The sequence below is a fragment of the Oncorhynchus masou genome, chromosome 4, assembly GCF_036934945.1.
Source record: "Oncorhynchus masou masou isolate Uvic2021 chromosome 4, UVic_Omas_1.1, whole genome shotgun sequence".
NCBI classification, from domain to species: Eukaryota; Metazoa; Chordata; class Actinopteri; order Salmoniformes; family Salmonidae; genus Oncorhynchus; species Oncorhynchus masou.
The window spans coordinates 12,526,942-12,546,401 of record NC_088215.1 but is presented as its reverse complement, the minus strand read 5'-3'; the positions used below and the strand labels follow the sequence as shown (position 1 = coordinate 12,546,401).

Genomic DNA, 19,460 nt, shown 5'->3' with positions numbered 1-19,460 from the left:
GGGTGGCTGGAGTCTTTGACAATCTTTAGGGCCTTCCTCTGACACCGCATGGTAGAGAGGTCCTGGATGGCAGGAAGCTTGGCCCCAGTGATGTACTGGGCCGTTCGCACTACACTCTGTACTGCCTTGCGGTCGGAGGTCGAGCAGTTCTCATACCAGGCAGTGATGCAAACAGTTAGGATGCTCTCGATGGTGCAGCTGTAGAACCTTTTGAGGATCTGGGGACCCATGCCAAATCATTTCAGTCTCCTGAGGGGGAAAAGGTTTTGTCGTGCCCTCTTCATGACTGTCTTGGTGTGCTTGGACCATGTTAGTTTGTTGGTGATGTGGACACCAAGGAACTTGAAGCTCTCAACCTGCTCCACTGCAGCACCGTCGATGAGAATGGGGGCGTGCTCCTGGACTGTGTTATAACTATGCAGTTCCTTGTCTTAGATTGATGTAAAGGCTAAGAAGGGGTTTTATCTACCCAGGGCGCTGTCCCACCAGAAACACACACACACACACACACAGTCTGCTGTCCTCCTCCTGTCCTCCCCTCTAAACCTCCTCTCTCTTCAAGCAATTACGTATTCTTTTCTTCAGAGCTAGACTCGCTGACTTTAGGTCTTGGCTTTAACTCAACGTGACATCATGGACTATTGATGTTGACATTATCAGGGGTGGTGCTAACTCTATAATTGAAAAATATATATATTTCACCTATATTTAGCCAGGTAGGCCAGTTGAGAACAAGTTCTCATTTACAACTGCGACCTGGCCAAGATAGAGCAAAGCAGTGTGACACAAACAACACAGAGTAACACATGGGATAAACAAACGTACAGTCAATAACACAATAGAAAAGTCTATATACAGTGTGTGCAAATGACAAGGGAGGTAGGCAATAAATAGGCCATAGTGGCAAAATAATTACAATTTAGCAATTAAACACTGGAGTGATAGATGTGCAGAAGATGAATGTGAGATACTGGGGTGCAAAGGAGCAAAAAAAAAGTAATTGCTAAAACCGATGTATTACTGATCATCAATGATCAAACGCTAGAAATGCAATCACATGATTAACTTAAAAGTGTTTGATGCCATTCTCTCTCTTCTCTCTCTGAGTCAGGTGGTTTAACAGGAGGCTAGAGGAGAAATGTTCCAGAGTGTTTCCTTCTCTCTCGCTCTCTCTGGCTAATTTGGCTAATATTGGCATTGCAAGTTGATTTGTCATCATCGCATATCTTACTTCAAGAGTGTGAAACGCCTTACTCTCTCTGTGTCTGTCTGTGTGTCTCTTCTTCAGTTGAATAATACCAGCCCTATATAGGCAGCAAGGCTACACTGTGCTGTGTTGTGTGCTCTGGCTGCTGGGTGTCTGGGGCACTGCAGTCCGTTTCCTTGAGATGTCAGCAGCAGCATTAGGGAGCACTGGGCTGGCCCCCTGTTAGCATTGATCTTTGGTTAATCTCCCCTCCGTCTCCCAGGGCACCGGCCCTGGTCTGACTTTGAACGATTAAAATGTCCCTCAATTCAATCTGATGAGGCATCACCATGCATCACTAATGGCCCTGGACGTTACTTTTCTCGTCTCCGTTTCTCTTTCCATTGTTCTGTCTCTCTCCTTCTTTCTCCATTCCGCTCTCTCTCTCTCCCTCCCACCATATCTCTATCTCTCTCCCTATCCCCGTCTCTTCTCCATCTGTCTCTTCTATCGCTCGATCATCTCCTTTCTGCCTCTCTCTCCCTCCCTCCATATCTCTATCTCTCTCCCTATCCCCGTCTCTTCTCCATCTGTCTCTATCGTTCGATCATCTCCTTTCTGCCTCTCTCCCTCCCTACCTCCATATCTCTATCTCTCTCCCTATCCCCATCTCTTCTCCCTGTCTCTTCTATCGCTCGATCATCTCCTTTCTGCCTCTCTCTCCCTCCCTCCATATCTCTATCTCTCCCCCTATCCCCGTCTCTTCTCCATCTGTCTCTTCTATCGCTCGATCATCTCCTTTCTGCCTCTTTCTCTCTCCCTTTTCTTGTTTCTCTCCCTCTCTCTTTCTGTCACTGTCTCCATCGCTCCCTCTCTTTCTCCATCTCTCTCTCTCTCTCTCCCTCTCTTTCTTCATCTCTCTCTCTCCTCTCTCAATCTCTCTCTCTCTTTCTCATTACACCTTTGCTAGTGACACAGGGTTCTGTATTACCGTCAGAATTATCACCATCATCACCACTCATGTGTTATGTTGCCTCAGATACCCTCACAGGACAGGAAGCATGATGAGGATTTTACAGTGAAGTCATTGTTGTTGATAAAAGAATAGTCTATATTGAGTGCTTTATGCATGGTAAGGTTTGTGCTATTACTTAAAGTTGACATATTATCAAGTATACCAGTACTGGAACCACTTATGAGATGCTAAGTCAAAATCTACTACACCTACTGTATGTCAATATGTTTATCTCTCGAAGTACGCATATGAGAAAAGACATATGTCATTGTATTTACCAAGTATTCATGTATAGGTAAATGCAACATTTGTCAATATATTTGTCATGTATGCCTGGATAAGAAAATACCAACACCTGTTTGATTCGATTTTCTTTATAGGTTGAATATAACTTCCGCAAATACATAGTATTTTTTTTTTTACAAATATTGTAAAAAAAAAATGAAAACACTGTTAACATCAACTTTCTTTCCATTTAATAAATATGATTGTAAATGCATAAAACAATTACGCACAGCACATTTAAGGTCAAAACAAAAAACATTGTACACCTAAACTTTTGTATTTTTATATAAAAGCTTTACAGTAATAAAACTCTGTCTACAAAAATAATCTCACTAAATCTATGGGGGAAGAGAGCGAAATTATAGCTTAGGGATGAACAAAATCAAGTCCTCGTGAAGCGTGAGTGTCTGCTGGTTTCCTTTTAATGCCTTCACACACCTGGATACGGTCCTAAAATGGACACCATACTGCTGGTTTACCTGGTGGAATCAGACCTTGTTTCAGATGTTAAACAAGGTTTTTACGGTGTCCATATTAGAACTGCTTTAGAAACAAGACATTCAGGCTGTTGAAAACTGGACATGCCCGTCTCTTGCTCTAGCTAGTCTGTCGTTTTTTATACAGCCCAGCCCACACCTTGGCTTCCTGTCCTGTGACATCACAATATGTCTGAACATCCCGGGCCAGTTTCCCTATCACTTGCCAGCAGAGCTTCAAGGAAGATCCACCTGTCCGCCTCCATTTGTGAACCTGCAGGATTCAAAGGCAGAAGGTGCTTAACTTGAGCCAGTGTGGGCCGGTGGAATCGTTCTCAGCTGAATATTGCCTAAGGGGTTGCTCTGAGAGCTCCGCCATTGTTCTATAGGTCAAAATATTTACATGGAGCACGCAAAGCTTGTAATTCGAAGAATGATGTTAAAGCGACCATTCACTCAGAAAAGTCTCTCAAATCTTTTACTGTGACGATAATCAGAAGTAAATATAGGGTCATATTGCAATAGTTTCCTGCTGCTCTGGTGGAGTTATAAATCCTGTAGTTCAACCAGTCATTTGTTACAATGTCAAAATGTTTGATATACATTAAATAATTGCAACTTTATAGTAGTCTTTCTGAGAGGAAATAGTCTGTCTTGTCAATGTGTAAGCAAAAAATCAAACAAAATAAACAGAAGATGAAATTAGGTTTGTTATTTAAAAAAGCACTAGCATGCAGCCTCAAATATACATGTTTAAACCAGAGGATGGGCAATTTTTCATAATGAAATATCTAAGAAACTTTGCTATGAAACACTATTGGAAGATAACAATGTAACAATGAGTTAGTAAATTACATCTGAATTCATACAATACATTGGTGTATCCAGTCCATATCTATCTGCAAAGACCTCTTATTTCTAAGGTAAAAGACATGAACATTGTCCTTTTCTTTCTCGATTACAGTACCAGTCAAAAGTTTGCACAAACCTATTCATTCAAGGGTTTTTCTTTATTTTACTGTTTTATACATTGTAGATTAATAATGAAGACATCAAAACTATGAAATAACACGTGGAATTATGTAGTAACCAACAAAGTGTTAAACAAATCAAAATATATTTTATATGAGATTCTTCAAAGTAGCCACCCTTAGCCTTGACAGCTTTGCACATTCTTGGCATTCTCTCAACCAGCTTCATGAGGTAGTCACCTGGAATGCATTTAAATTAACAAGTGCGCCTTGTTAAATGTGTTAAAAAAAATTCCTTTCCTTCTTTCCTGAGTTTGAGCCAATCAGTTGTGTTGAGACAAGGTAGGGCTAGTACACAGAAGAAAGCCTATTTGGTAAAAGACCAAGTCCATATTATGTCAAGAACAACTCAAATAAGCAAAGAGAAACAACAGTCCATCATTACTTTAAGACATGAAGGTCGGTCAATGCGGAACATTTCAAGAACTTTTAAAGTTTCTTCAAGTGCAGTTGAAAACCCATCAAGCGTTCTTATGAAACTGGCTCTCATGAGGACCACCACGGAAAAGGAAGACCCAAAGTTACTTCTGCTGCAGAGGATAAGTTTGTTAGAGTTACCAGCCTCAGAAATTGCAGCACAAATAAATGCTTCACAGAGTTCAAGAAGCAGACACATCTCAACATCAACTGTTAAGAGGAGACTGTGTGAATCAGGCCTTCATGGTCCAATTGCTGCAAATATACCACTACTAAAGAACACCAATAAGAAGAAGAGACTTGCTTGGTCCAAGAGACATGAGCAATGGACATTAGAGAAAGAAAAGTAGCCATAAAGTGCTCAGCATTTGTGGAAACTCCTTCAAGACTTCCATGTGAAGCTGGTTTTGAGAATGCCAAGGGAGTGCAAAACTGTCATCAAGGCAAAGGGTGGTTACTTTGAAGAATCTCAAATTTAAAATATATTTTGATTTGTTTAACAATTTTTTGGTTACTAAATGATTCCATATATGTTATTTCATAATTTGGATGTCTTCACTATTATTATACAATGTAGAACATAGTAAAAAATAAATAAAAACCCTTGAATGAGCAGGTGTGTCCAAACATTTGACTGGTACTGTACATTCTAGGTTGTGTGTTGGTGGGTGTTCGTGTGTGTGTATACAATATGTATGCTACATTGTTCCAAGTCACTTGGAATATTTTAGCATCACTGTCCAGCTACAGTAGAATAATGGTTATATGAAGATTCCATAAATATCATAATTGTCCCTCCATAATTGTCTTTATGGAATGACAAGGACAATAAGAAGGGCTTTCCGAAATTCCATAACCATCAATCAAACAATCACGTCTGTCAGATTCCACATGTGAAACACTTCGGGGTTCGACTGCGTCTAACCCTGCTTCTCAAAACAAGTTAACCATCCATGCACCCTACCATCCTCTACTGTCTGCGCTCTACTTCCTTTGGTTCTTGAAAAGGGGTATAATACGCTACGGAGATGGAGTATACAGGGCCGAGACTAGGGGCCATTAGCCTAAATGTGTCACCAACCTTAACCAGCATTGAGCTTGACTGGCTGCATTAACTCAATTCCGGACTAGACTTTCTGTTCTGTTCTCCCTATTTCAATGCCCTGGTGTGTCTTGTCCTTAAAGGCAGTCTACTCTTCTTCTTCCACTTTGAACGCTCCACTTGATATTCCGTCTTAAAGCAGCTGTATTTCATTTGAACTTTTTCAACCTCCAAATTGGGACGTCATATAACTTCGGAAGAAAAGGTCAATTTGAGAGGATATTGACTGATTTTGATGCCCCCCCCCCCCCCCAAATAACTGTCTTCTGACCATTTCTCTTCTATGAAATCAGGTGTAACTAATGCATGGTGTCAGAGGGAGCTGAAAACATAATGCATCTACATTGGCTTCTCTTGAAGTCCCTATCATGGTAGCAGGCTTGCGCCACGGTTCTCAGGCAAGCTATTACATTGGGGAAAAAAACAAAGTGTCCTACAACTAGTGTTTCTCGTTAAATATAGCTCGTAGTGTAGAGATTAACAGCAAAGTTCAATAACATCACCAAATCAAGAGACAACCAAACCCTGTATCTGTCTTTGAATTATTACATTGTAAGCAAAAACAAAACATTTCAGTACAAAAGTGTATTGTGCCATAATCAGCTTTCCATGAGACAGTGAACGGAAACAAAATTGTTGTATTAATAATTGATATAGTTTTTCGGTTTGTAATTTGTTATTAAAATACACAAATATCACACAGACATTCATGATTTACAAAATAAATGTGATTTTAAATTCAATGATATACTGAATAAATAGTGTACCACCTCTGGTAGCGACACACAGTAGCGAAAAAGGATGTAAGACACTTACAGTAAGCTAACCAAAAGAGTGTTGTTTTTTGTGTCTTTTTTTCTTTAGATCATGCTGGCTTTCCATTTGTAGTTATGTACTTGACTTTGTATAAATACATTTCATCAAAAATGATTTTTTATTGGATAGACATATATTATGAATTAAAAAAAACCTGTATACAGTTTCTTCTGATTTTCACAGAGCACAGTAAGTGTCAGCAAAGTCAGTAAAGTCCAACATGCACCGGTATAAAGCTCAAAACCATTGTGTCCGCTCAAATGATTCAAAAAGTCCATGACACTGAATGGAGTTGCTGTTTTCGGGGTTGTCCAGAGTTTTTAAATGTTGATGTACGTGGGGAGTTCCGTTGAGAACTTGACATGTGCGTGAGATTTGATGCATCCTTTAAAGGATAAAATGATGGGAGACAGAGACATGAGGAAAGATGTCAGAAGAGATTCCAGCCCATATGAGGTAAGTCACATTTCTCCACAACGAAGGCTCTAGCTGAAACCTTGAGTGGAATGGGGCTATCAATTCATTAATCAAAACCTCAGTGAAAGTCTCTTTTACGTGAATGACAACAGATTATCTTCATGGCAATCGATATATAGTATGTGAAAGAGATGGAACAAAATGTAATAATATGACAAGAAATGGCAGTAAAAGTTCAATTACATTTGTAGTACTGGACTAAGTAAGAAAGAAAGAAAACAAGAAAAAAAAAGTGCCGTAGTCACTCACCGATGGGCCGTGTGTTCAACTCTGTGTCCATAAGCTCCGGAGAAGTCACCAGCTCCCTCGGAGTGTTCGGGGACACCAGGGTGCTTTCCGTCGGACTTACTGGACTCGGGATCATTTCTTGTTCTTTTTCGTTCTGCATCTGCGCATAGACGTTGAGGCCTGGGATCTTCCTTGAGGAAATATTTACAATGAGACGGGGGATAAAGACATTTGCCAGACTAATAAAATGGGAGGGATTGCCTGCATTGGGGAGCAAATAATTCTGATGCTCCCCTTTACAACGCAATAATGTGTAGACGCACCCAGGAGATATACAGAGTTGACTTAAATGCTTTGTTTCGATGCCTTCCGGCTTTATGTATAATTTTGTATATATTTGTATGTAAAATAGGATTATACTGCATGTCTTTGGAAGGCAGAGGGTTTGGGCAGAGGAGATGTACAGTTGAAGTCGGAAGTTTACATACACTTAGGTTGGAGTCATTAAAACTCATTTTTCAACCACTCCACGCATTTCTTGTTAACAAACTACAGTTTCGGCAAGTCTGTTAGGACATCTACTTTGTGCATGACACAAGTCATTTTTCCAACAATTGTTTACAGACAGATTATTTCACTTATAATTCACTGTATCACAATTCCAGTGGGTCAGACGTTTACATACACTAAGTTGTCTGTGCCTTTAAACAGCTTGGAAAAAAACAGAAAATGATGTCATGGCTTTAGAAGCTTCTGATAGGCTAATTGACATAATTTGAGTCAATTGGATGTGTACCTGTGGATGTATTTCAAGGCCTACCTTCAAACTCAGTGCCTCTTTACTTGACATCATGGGAAAATGAAAAGAAATCAGCCAAGACCTCATGAAAAATAGTGTAAACCTCCACAAGTCTGGTTCATCCTTGGGAGCAATTTCTAAACGCCTGAAGGTACCACGTTCATCTGTACAAATATTAGTACACAAGTATAAACACCATGGGACCACGCAGCCGTCATACCGCTCAGGAACGAGACGCATTCTGAATCCTAGATATTAACGTACTTTGGTGCAAAAAGTGTGAATCAATCCCAGAACAACAGCAAAGGACCTTGTGAAGATGCTGGAGGAAACAGGTACAGAAGTATCTATATCCACAGTAAAACGAGTCATATATCGACATAACCTGAAAGGCACCCAGCAAGGAAGAAGCCACCGCTTCAAAACCACCATAAAAAAAGCCAGACTACGGTTTGCAACTGCACATGGGGACAAAGATCATACTTTTTGGAGAAATGTCCTCTGGTCTGATGAAACAAAAATAGAACTGTTTGGCCATAATGACCATCAATGTCTTTGGAAGAAAAAGGGGGAGGCTTGCAAGCCAAAGAACACCATCCCAACAGTGAAGCACGGGGGTGGCAGCATCATGTTTTGGGGGTGCTTTGCTGCAGGAGGGACTGGTGCCCTTCACAAAATAGATGGCGTCATTAGGAATGAAAATTATGTGTATATATTGAAGCAACATCTCAAGACATCAGTGAGGAAGTTAAAGCTTGGACAATGACCCCAAGCATACTTCCAAATGGCTTAAGGACAACAAAGTCAAGGTATTGGAATTGGCCATCACAAAGCCCTGACTTCAATCTTATAGTACATTTGTGGGCAGAACTGAAAAAGCATGTGCGAGCAGGGAGGCCTAAAAACCTGACACAGTTACACTAGCTCTGTCATGAGGAATGGGTCAAAATTCACCCAACTTATTGTGGGAAGCTCGTGGAAGGCTACCTGAAACATTTGACCCAAGTTAAACAATTTCAAGGCAATGTTACCAAATACTAATTGAGTGTATGTAAACTTCTGACCCACTGGGAATGTGATGAAAGGAAATAAAAGCTGAAATAAATCATTCTCTCTACTATTATTCTGACATTTCACATTCTTAAAATAAAGTGGTGATCCTAACTGACCTAAGACAGGGAATTGTTACTTGGATTATATGTCAGGAATTGTGAAAAACTGAGTTTAAACTTCTTATGAGAAGCATGCCCAAAGTAAACTGCATGTTACTCAGGCCCAGTAGCTAGGATATGCATATAATTGGTAGATTTGGATGGAAAACACTCTAAAGTTTCTAAAACTGTTACACTAATGTCTGAGTATAACAGAACTTATATGGCAGGTGCAAACCTGAGCCATCCATGAAGTGGGATTCTTTTGATGTGGGTATTTTCAATTGAATACCAATAGAGTATCTAATGGGTTAGGACCCAGATTGCCGTTCCTATGGCTTCCACTAGATGTCAACAGTCTTTAGACATTGTTTCAGGCTTGTTTTCTGAAAAATTAAGAAGAATGCAACCTTTCTGTCAGTGGACTGTAGAGTCATGCAGTGCTGGTTTGCGCGCGTGACTGAGTGCGCACCCTTCTTTGTTTTTCCTTTCTATTGAATACGCTATTGTCCGGTTGAAATATTATTGATTATTTAGACAATTGACAACCTGAGGATTAGTTATAAACATTGTATCACATGTTTTGACAAACTTTACCGGTACTATTCGGATGTATTCGTCTGCATGTTTTGACCGCCTTTGAGCCAGTGGATTACTAAACAAAACGAGCAAACCAAACAGAGTTTTTGGGTTTAAAAAGAGGGACTTTATCGAACAAAATGAACATTTATCGTGTAGCTGGGACTCTTGTGACTGCAACCATATGAATATCTTCAAAGGTAAGTGATTATTTGTATCACTATTTCTGACTTTTGTAATTACTTTACTTGGTTGTAAAATGTTTGTATGCTTTTGTAAGTGGGGCGCTGTCCTCAGATAATCGCATGGTATGCTTTCGCCATAAAGCCTTTTTGAAATCTGACAAAGCGGCTGGATTAACAAGACGTTAATCTTTAAACCGATGTATAACACTTGTATTTCTTATGAATGTTTATTATGACTATTTCTGTATTTTGAATTTGGCGCTCTGCAATTCCACCGGATGTTGTCCAGGTGGGTCGCTAGCGGAACGCCAGCCCCAGAAAGGTTACATGTATTTGGCCGAGGTACATTTCTGACTTCAACTGTAGTCGTTGTTTGTGTGTATCTGTAAGTTGCTGTTCGTAGGTGTTTATTTGTATTTGATGCAAAAAAAGAAAGGGAACACCTAAAAATACAATATTATTTAAAAAAGGAAGGCAATTAGACATTCTACTGTATAAACACATTTATGTTCTAAGATCTATACGTTGTTGCGTTCTCATTCTCTCCCTCTTCTGTTTCTCTCTATAGATCTTGTCTCATTGACCCCTACTGCCCTTTTCACACAGAACTGTACCTTGGTGAACAGAAATAATTTAACATTTCAGAAAGGTCAACTAGCAAAGCTCAAAGGGCTAAATATTGATAATGCCTGAAGGCTGACTGGCATTTCATTTGCGGACAGAGAAAACGCCTCGACAAAAGGATTCTAAGAAAGTTGAGAGATAAGCCATTTCTCCCTTGAAACTGAAAGTTTTCACAGACGTTTGATAGACAGTATTTTTGTTAAATGCCAAATGTCTAGACACTCAGTAACTCCCATTTGGTTAGTAATTTTACCCAATGTTCTTTCTGATATATAACCATAATTATACAATAGCTCATAGCTCACAATTGGTGTCAGACGTGGGATTAGACCCTAGTCGAACAGTGAGATCATAGCTCACTCCTCAGTGTCCTAGCTAACTCAAAATGTTTTGTCAACACTCAGGAACTTTCCCACTTGGTTAGTAACATTCTCCCAACGTCCTAGCAACTTACAACCAGATATGGGGTATCGAGATCATCTCTACAGTATATCATGAGCACTGTACCTTTTGAATTTGTAGACGACAAATATCGCCAAACCCAGAACCACAACCGACAGCAGCATCAGCATGGCCGAGCCGCTGTGGTTCTCACTCATGTCCACTAGGGGCGCTGTAGAGGTGGGAGACAAGAGTCACACAGTACAGTATACATTAAATTCCAAACAGTTTCCATAGAGAACAAGTAAATCATGCGTTTAAGAAGTCAACATGAAAAGAGACACCTACTAATTAATAAAATACAAAATATAACAAAATAATAAAACAATATTAAATTGTATTGTGATTACGTTTTTGATACGGTAAGTATTTATTGACTTCTCTTACTCTTTATCTTATAAGCCCCTAGGACAGTAGCAGCATCCCCAAAAGGAAGAGGCACACATACTTGTAACGATGCTCACTCTCTGAATGTCTCTGTGTAGCTACATGATGGGAGCCAATCAGACAACAGGGTTGGGGGGTGTTAGTTAGTCGCTGGGCAGGAAATAAACCTCCTGGGCCTGTATTTACAAAGAGTCTTAGTGTAGGAGTGCTGATCTAGGATCAGGTCCTTCCTTTCCATATAATCGTATTTGTTATGATCTAAAAGGCAAAACTGATGCTAGATCTGAAGTCCTATTCTGAGACACTTTGTTAATACGGGCCCAAGCTCTCTATTTCTATCTAGAACTATCTCTATCCATCTATATGCTCATTAAAAATACCCAGTTATCCTCAATACACCTAGCAAACACAAACAAAATGTAGGTATTTGTATTCGAAGAGATGCAGACACTTACCTGCTGACAAATGTGCAGCATATACTGTGACCTGGACCCCAGGCCGAAGAGTGAACTGGACCAGGTTTTGGTTGAGGGCGCTAATTATGATTTCAGTGAGCTAGAGAGGGAGAGACAAACACGACAAAAAAAACAAATGTAAAAAAGTATGCGTGCATCGATTTATATAATTAGAGTATTAAGATTTCTAAATCAACGGAACTTTTTATATCAGAGATCTGTGAGAGTACATTTACATTTAGCGTCTTATCCAGAGCGACTTACAGGAGCAATTAGGGTCAAGGGCACACGTTGTTGTCCTGGCACCGACAAACGATGAGACGGCCTATAGGGAGGTCAGAAACATGGCAGTGTGGTGCCAAGACAACAACCTCTCCTTCAATGTGAGCAAGACAAAGGAGCTGATTGTGGACTACAGGAAAAGGCAGGCCGAACAGGCCCCCATTAACATCGACGTGCTGTAGTGGAGCGGGTCGAGAGGTTCAAGTTCCATGGTGTCCACATCACCAACTAACTATCATTGTTCAAACACACCTGGACAGTCGTGAAGAGGGCACGACAAAAACATTTCCCCCTCAGGAGACTGAAAAGATTTGGCATGGGTCCCCAGATCCTCAAGAAGGTCTACAGCTGCACCATCAAGAGCATCCTGACTGGTTGCATCACTTCCTGGGATGACAACTGCTCGGCATCTGACTGTAATGCACTACAGAGGGTAGTGTGTACAGCCCAGTACATCACAGGGGCCAAGCTTCCTGCCATCCAGGACCTATATACTAGGCGGTGTCAGAGGAAAGCCCAAAAAATTGTCAAAGACTCCAGTCACCCAGTCATAGACTGTTTTCTCTGCTACTGGATGGCTAGTGGTACCGGAGCGCCAAGTCTAGGACCAAAAGGCTCCTTATCAGCTTCTACCCCCAAGCCATAAGACTGCTGAACAATTAGTCAAATGTCCACCCGGACTATTTACATTGACACCCATCCCCTCCAATTTGTTTTTACACTGCTGCTACTCGCTGTTTATTATGTATGCATAGTCACTCTACCTACTGTACATGTACCTAACCTGTCCCCCGCACATTGACTTGGTACCGGTACCCACTGTATCATTGTTAGCCTCATTATTATTATTTTACTGTGTTACTTTTTATTCTATTTTACTTTAGTTTATTTGGTAACTATTTTCTTAACTCTTTCTTGACCTGCATTCATTGTTGGTTAACTGCTCGAAAGTAAGCATTTCATGGTAAGGTTGTGTTCGGCTCATGTCACAGATTAACAGATGTTTCACCTAGTAGGAGCGGGGATTCAAACCAGCAACCTTTCGGTTACTGCCCCAACACTCTTGACCCCTAGTCGATAGGTCAACACTAAATCAAATCCAACTGTATCTAAACTGCATAAATCATCTCAATACACTTCACCGTACAGTACAAGAGACAGAATAGAAGACATCTAGCAGTAGCATTGAATAGTATAACCAGTAGAACTACTTGAGTCATATTATTGGTTAGTTTCAGAATGAGTTTCTTCTCATGCATACCATACTGAGGTAGACCTTTCCACCACATACTTACTGATACCCACCCTGACTCACTGATACTACACACCCCCACGGCTCATTGCACACTCCCTACACCCAGAAACCCATTTAAAGTGAAATATCTATGGATGAATCAGTGCCGGTTCCCACCACTTTAATCCATAATGCAGGGGCCTATTTGATGAAAAACCGGGCTTTTACTCCGGTTTTTAGAGCGACAAGTAACCTTCTGCACAGAGAACGTGCAGTTTGGACATATATCAGACGTATCACCCTGATCTGGAGGCTAAAGCTGGAATACAGTGTTCCACTTCATGATGCTTCCAATTTAGTCCGGACATAGTCCCCTGAACTATACTGTCCATATGATGTCAATCACACAAACGATGAGTTGTGCCATTATAAATCTAAACTGTAACACTTTATGTCAGATATGTCATTTAACAAAGTTGTATCCTTTTTACTTTGCATTCAGGCCAAAGACTAAAACAGAGAATCTGTACGCAGGTCATGCATAGAACGACCTTGGTCAAACAAATTCCCATTTCCCTACGGAATCCGTCTTATTTCTTTGCTAGGCTTCATTAACTTTTATCATTTAACAAATGAATTGTGATATGAGTAGTTTCTCCCAGTCCTTCACATTCCTTCCCGCTTTTAGATTTCTTACCAAGTTTAAAATTAGACTAGAAGCTATGAATAATTACTTTTTCTCACTGTGTATCGGGCTCACTAAATCTATTATACAATCTAATAAGCACAACCGCACATTACACTTTCAAGATGCAAACCTTGATTAAAGATGCATTGCTGGGGCCTGAGCGAGAAGGGTCTAGCCATAGCCAGGCTATCAGGCAGATTTGAGGGGGGGGGTTACAATTAATTTCTTCCTGGTTCTATTCTACTCACATCTTTTTAGTGATCATCCATTATCTATTATATGAGCCTAGGAGCTAATTCCGTACATCTTGATACCTGCTGCTGATTCAGTGGCCAGTATCAGCAGAGACACTATCTTTGACTGGCTTTATTCCTGTGAAAGACTGCAACCCCTGCCCTCTCACGTAGAGATGACTCGGGGTATTCTACAGTAAAGTTGTCAGCAGTGATGACTTTTAAAAGCTTGTCACACTTATTGAGGAGGCTAGTTGATATTCTGCAGTGTGTGTGTGTGTGTGTGTGTGTGTGTGTGTGTGTGTGTGTGTGTGTGTGTGTGTGTGTGTGTGTGTGTGTGTGTGTGTGTGTGTGTGTGTGTGTGTGTGTGTGTGTGTGTGTGTGTGTGTGTGTGTGTGTGTGTGTGTAAGCCCATGTGGACAATATTGACATCTACTGGAGAAAATATGAACTCAGCCTTGAACATATAAGTGTGTTGCAATTCTTTTTTCAGACAATGTAGCGGTATAGACCAACGCAGCTATGTATTAGTGAGGAATGTTAGAAAAATGAATATTTCTAAGCCTACTCATGTTTTAGTTCATTGGAGACTTCCAAATTATGTCAAATGGAATAACAAGGAAATCAACAGATGGCGAACATGTTGGTGCAAGAAAACAAGTGCTTAGCTGTCAAGCCCAAACATCCAACAAGCAGAGTAATACCCCCCTGAAATATAGCTCCAAATGTCATTCAGTGATAATTCAGAGTAAGTATATGTCAAATTAACTCATAAAAAGTTTGCTCCTACTCCCACTCAAACATCTGGCATGAATCAATATCGGAACTTAATGAATTGAATTTTATGGTTTACTTTTATGGAAATGTAGTTGTCAGATAAATATTTCCAAAATGGTTAACTGACAGGTAACACTGACAGATATAATGCTTTTTTTAACCTGTTACAGACATGAAGAAGCCGCTATATCATATCTTTTGAATAAGGCCAAGGCCTATAATATGTTATGTCTATGTTTCAACTCACACAAAAATGCCTGTTATTAATCATCCTACCTGGTCTAAATGAGCTGAGTTCTTATCCGGCTTTCCCTCCGTTAACTCTTTGTCTGCCAGGAGGAAAAACTCTGCTGCCGTGGGCAACCCTGGTAGGACACTGACAAGGAGTCGTTCCGGTGTCACCCCTGTGGCCTAGAGTAGGATGAGGAGGGAGAGAAGGAAGAGAGAGATGAGAATGGTAGGATGAGGAGTTGGGAGAGGAAGGGGAAAAGAAGAAGAGAGGGAGACGAGGGAGATGAAGAGGGAGAGGGAGAGGAGGAAGATGAAAAGGAGGGAGAGGGAGAGGATGAAGATGAAGAAGAACAGAAAGAGGAGGAGTAAGAGGAAGAATTCCCCATCAACCATTTGGACCAGACTGGATCGCTTTTCATGTCACTAAGCACATCATCAAAGAGGAAAGCAGTGGCATCGGAAAATAGGAATTGTCTGGATGGTCGTAATTAGTGTGACTGTGATACATTGCTGCGATAGTAATTATCTATCACAGTGAGTATGACTAACATCAATGAAACTTAGATCTGAAATTATCATACTACTCAGGTCCTGAGCCGTTCGTATCAAATATGATATGATTTCCGTTCTCAGAAATACTGAACAGTATGAGCAATTCAATACATTTTTTGGATACGACAATGTCTACCAAACAGGTCATATGTCATGTGTGGAGTTGAAATACACTATATATACAAAAGTATGTGGACACCACTTCAAATGAGTGGATTAGGCTATTCCAGCACAGTTGTTTCTGACAGGTGTATAAAATTGAGCATACCGCCATGCAATCTCCATAAACAAACATTGGCAGCAGAATGGCCTTTCTGAAGAGCTCAGTGACTTTCAACATGGCACCGTCATAGGATCCCACCTTTCATTCGTCAAATTTCTGCCCTGCTAGAGTTGCCCCGGTCAACTGTAAGTGCTGTTATTGTGAAGTGGAAACATCTAGGAGCAACAACGGCTCAGCAGTGAAGTGGTAGGCCACACAAGCTCACAGAATGGGACCAACGAGTGCTGAAGTGCGTAGCCCACTACCGAGTTCAAAACTGCCTCTGGAAGCAACGTCAACGACTCTGGGTTTGGCGGATGCCAGGAGAACGCTATGTGCCCCAGTGCATAGTGCCAACTGTAAAGTTTGATGAAGGAGGAATAATTGTCTGGGGCTGTTTTCATGGTTCGGGCTAGGCCCCTTAGTTCCAGAGAAGGGAAATCTTAATGCTAGAGCATACAGTGACATTCTAGACGACTCGTGCTTCCAACTTTATGGGAACAGTTTGGGGAAGGCCCTTTTCTGTTTCATCATGACAACGCCTTGTGCACAAAGTGAGGTCCATATAGAAATGGCTTGACAAGATCAGTGTGGAAGAACTTGACTGCCTGCACAGAGCACTGACCTCAACTTCATCGAACACCTTTGGGATTAATTGGAATGCCGACTGCGAGCCAGGCCTAATCGCCTAACATTAGTGCCCGACGTGAGAAAAAAAACGTATTTACCTGCTTTGTTTGAAAATTAATAGTTAACAATGATATGCTGAACAAATCGTAAGAAACTTTCATAACTAGTAGTGCGGTGCTTCTAAAAAGGGATGGTTTTCCACTAGCCCCCTGCAGCTGGTCTGTGAGTATAATCAAGGACATAGTGTGACCTGAGATAGAGATTGCCTGGATGGGGTAGAAAAACCCCTATTTGTCCTATCATCTTTTCTTCTGAGAAACAACGCTAGGGAGAGGTAAACACCACCCGGTGCACATAACCACAAGATGGACCCAAGGTGGCTTATGATGCCCCAATCTGCATGGGTGAGATGGAACCAGCCATGACTAAGCATTTTTAGGTTTGATCTATACAGTTGAAGTCGGAAGATTACATACACCTCGGCCAAATACATTTAAACTCAGTTCTTCACAATTCCTGAAATATAATCCTAGTAAAGATTCTCTGTCTTAGGTCAATTAGGAACATCACTTTACTTTAAGAATGTGAAATGTCAGAATAATAGTAGAGAGAATGATTTGTTTCAGCTTTAATTTCTTTAATCACATTCCCAGTGGGTCAGAAGTTTACATTCAATCAATTAGTATTTGGTAGCATTGCCTTTAAATTGTTCAACTTGGGTCAAACGTTTCGGGTAGCCTTCCACAAGCTTCCCACAATAAGTTGGGTGAATTTTGGCCCATTCCTCCTGACAGAGCTGGTGAACTGAGTCCGGTTTGTAGGCCTCCTTGTCGCACACACTTTTTCAGTTCTGTCAACAAATTGTCAATGGGATTGAGGTCAGGGCTTTGTGATGGCCACTCCAATACCTTGACTTTGTTGTCCTTTAGCAATTTTGCCACAACTTTGGAAGTATGCTTGGGAGTCATTGTCCATTTGGAAGACCCATTTGTGACCAAGCTTTAACTTCCTGACGGATGTCTCAAAGAAATGGTTTGATGTCTTTGATGGCTGATGTCTGGAGATGTTGCTTCAATATATCCACAATTTTCCTCGTCATGAGGCCATCTATTTTGTGAAGGGCACCAGTCCCTCCTGCAGCAAAGCACCCCCACAACATGATGCTGCTACCCCCATGCTTCACGGTTGTGATGGTGTGCTTCGGCTTGCTAGCCTCCCCCTTTTTCCTCCAAACATAACAATGGTCATTATGACCAAACAGCTCTATATTTGTTTCATCAGACCAGAGGACATTTCTCCAAAAAGTATGATCTTTGTCCCCATGTGCAGTTGCAAACCCTAGTCTGGCCTTTTTATGGCGGTTTTGGAGCAGTGGCTTCTTCCTTGCTGAGTGGCCTTTCAGGTTATGTCGATATCGGACTCGTTTTACTGTGGATATAGGTACTTTTGTACCTGTTTCCTCCAGCATCTTCATAAGGTCCTTTGCTGTTGTTCTGGGATTGATTTGCACTTTACGCACCAAAGCACGTTCATCTCTAGCAGACAGAACGTGTCTCCTTCCTGAGCAGTATGATGGCTTGCGTGGTCCCATGGTGTTTATACTTGCATACTATTGTTTGTACAGATGAACGTGGTACCTTCAGGCATTTGGAAATTGCTCCCATGGATGAACCAGACTTGTGGAGGTCTACAATTTTTTTAGGAGGTCTTGGCTGATTTCTTTTGATTTTCTCAAGATGTCAAGCAAAGAGGCACTGTGTTTGAAGGTAGGCCTTGAAATACATCCACAGGTACACCTCCAATTGACTCAAATGATGTCATATAGCCTATCTGAAGCTTCTAAAGCCATGACATAATTTTCTGAAATTTTCCAAGCTGTTTAAAGGCACAGTCAACTTAGTGTATGTAAACTTCTGACCCACTGGATTTGTGATACAGGGAATTATAAGTGAAATAATATGTCTGTAAACAATCATTGGAAAAATTACTTGTGTCATGCACAAAGTAAATGTCCTAACCGACTTGCCAAACTATAGTTTGTTAACAAGAAATTTGTGGAGTGGTTGAAAAACAAGTTTTAAGGACTCCAACCTAAGTGTATGTAAACTTCCGACTTCAACTGTAGGACCTCTGTATTTTTAAGAGTGTGGGGTCGACCGGGGTTGACCAGCGTCATTATTGCAATAATGAATCAATATTATACAAAGATGATTGTTTGAAGAAATGACAAAGTCTCTCTCACTTGGTTAGAATTTCCACCACAGACCTCACTAATGCTCTTGTGGCTGAATGCAAGCAAGTCCCTGCAGCAATGTTCTAACATCTAGTGGAAAGCCTTCCCGTGAGAGTGGAGGTTGCTATAACAACAAAGGGGGGACCAACTCCATATTAACGTCAAAGATTTTGAAATGTGACGTTTGACGAGAAGGTGTCCACATACTTTTGTTCATGTAGTGCATGTCCCTCACACTGACTGGTGATAGCATTCGGAGGTACAGTTCAGCCGAGCCTAAATTCGCCAAACCATGACAATCAGACATTCAGTGAGATTTATTTGTGCATGTATGGCCTCAACAAATACGACCCTGAACTCACAGGCGACCAGCAATTACATAGTTCAATGTGACAGGGAAGGCAGTGCAACAGCTCAGTCACGACCTCAGGTCACAGGCAATGTATTGTAAAGTGGGCAACAGACTAAATACAGTGAACCAAAATATAAACGCCAAAGTGTTGATCACATGTTTCATGAGTTTAAATTTAAAAAAACAGACATTTTCCATATGCACAAAAAGCTTATTTCTCTCAAATGTTGCGCTGTTTTGTGTGGCATATCAAGAAGCTAATTAAACAGCATGATCATTCCACAGGTGTACCTTGTGCTGGGTGTAGATTTGTCACACAACACAATGCTACA

The 19,460-nt window shown here is 40.9% G+C and overlaps 1 protein-coding gene across 1 annotated transcript in view; it reads right to left on the bottom strand.

Annotated features, from left to right (window-relative positions):
- Positions 1-5,777: 5,777 nt before the first annotated feature.
- Positions 5,778-19,460, bottom strand: part of LOC135524102 (VPS10 domain-containing receptor SorCS1-like) — a 159,099-nt gene continuing 145,416 nt past the window's right edge. Inside the window, exons 23-27 of the mRNA XM_064951309.1 lie at positions 15,145-15,279; positions 11,655-11,754; positions 10,879-10,984; positions 7,055-7,224; positions 5,778-6,713 (exon numbers count right to left, since the gene is read on the bottom strand). Coding sequence (XP_064807381.1) covers positions 6,649-6,713; positions 7,055-7,224; positions 10,879-10,984; positions 11,655-11,754; positions 15,145-15,279 — 576 coding nt within the window. The 3' untranslated portion in view covers positions 5,778-6,648. The remainder of the gene's footprint in view (positions 6,714-7,054; positions 7,225-10,878; positions 10,985-11,654; positions 11,755-15,144; positions 15,280-19,460) is intronic.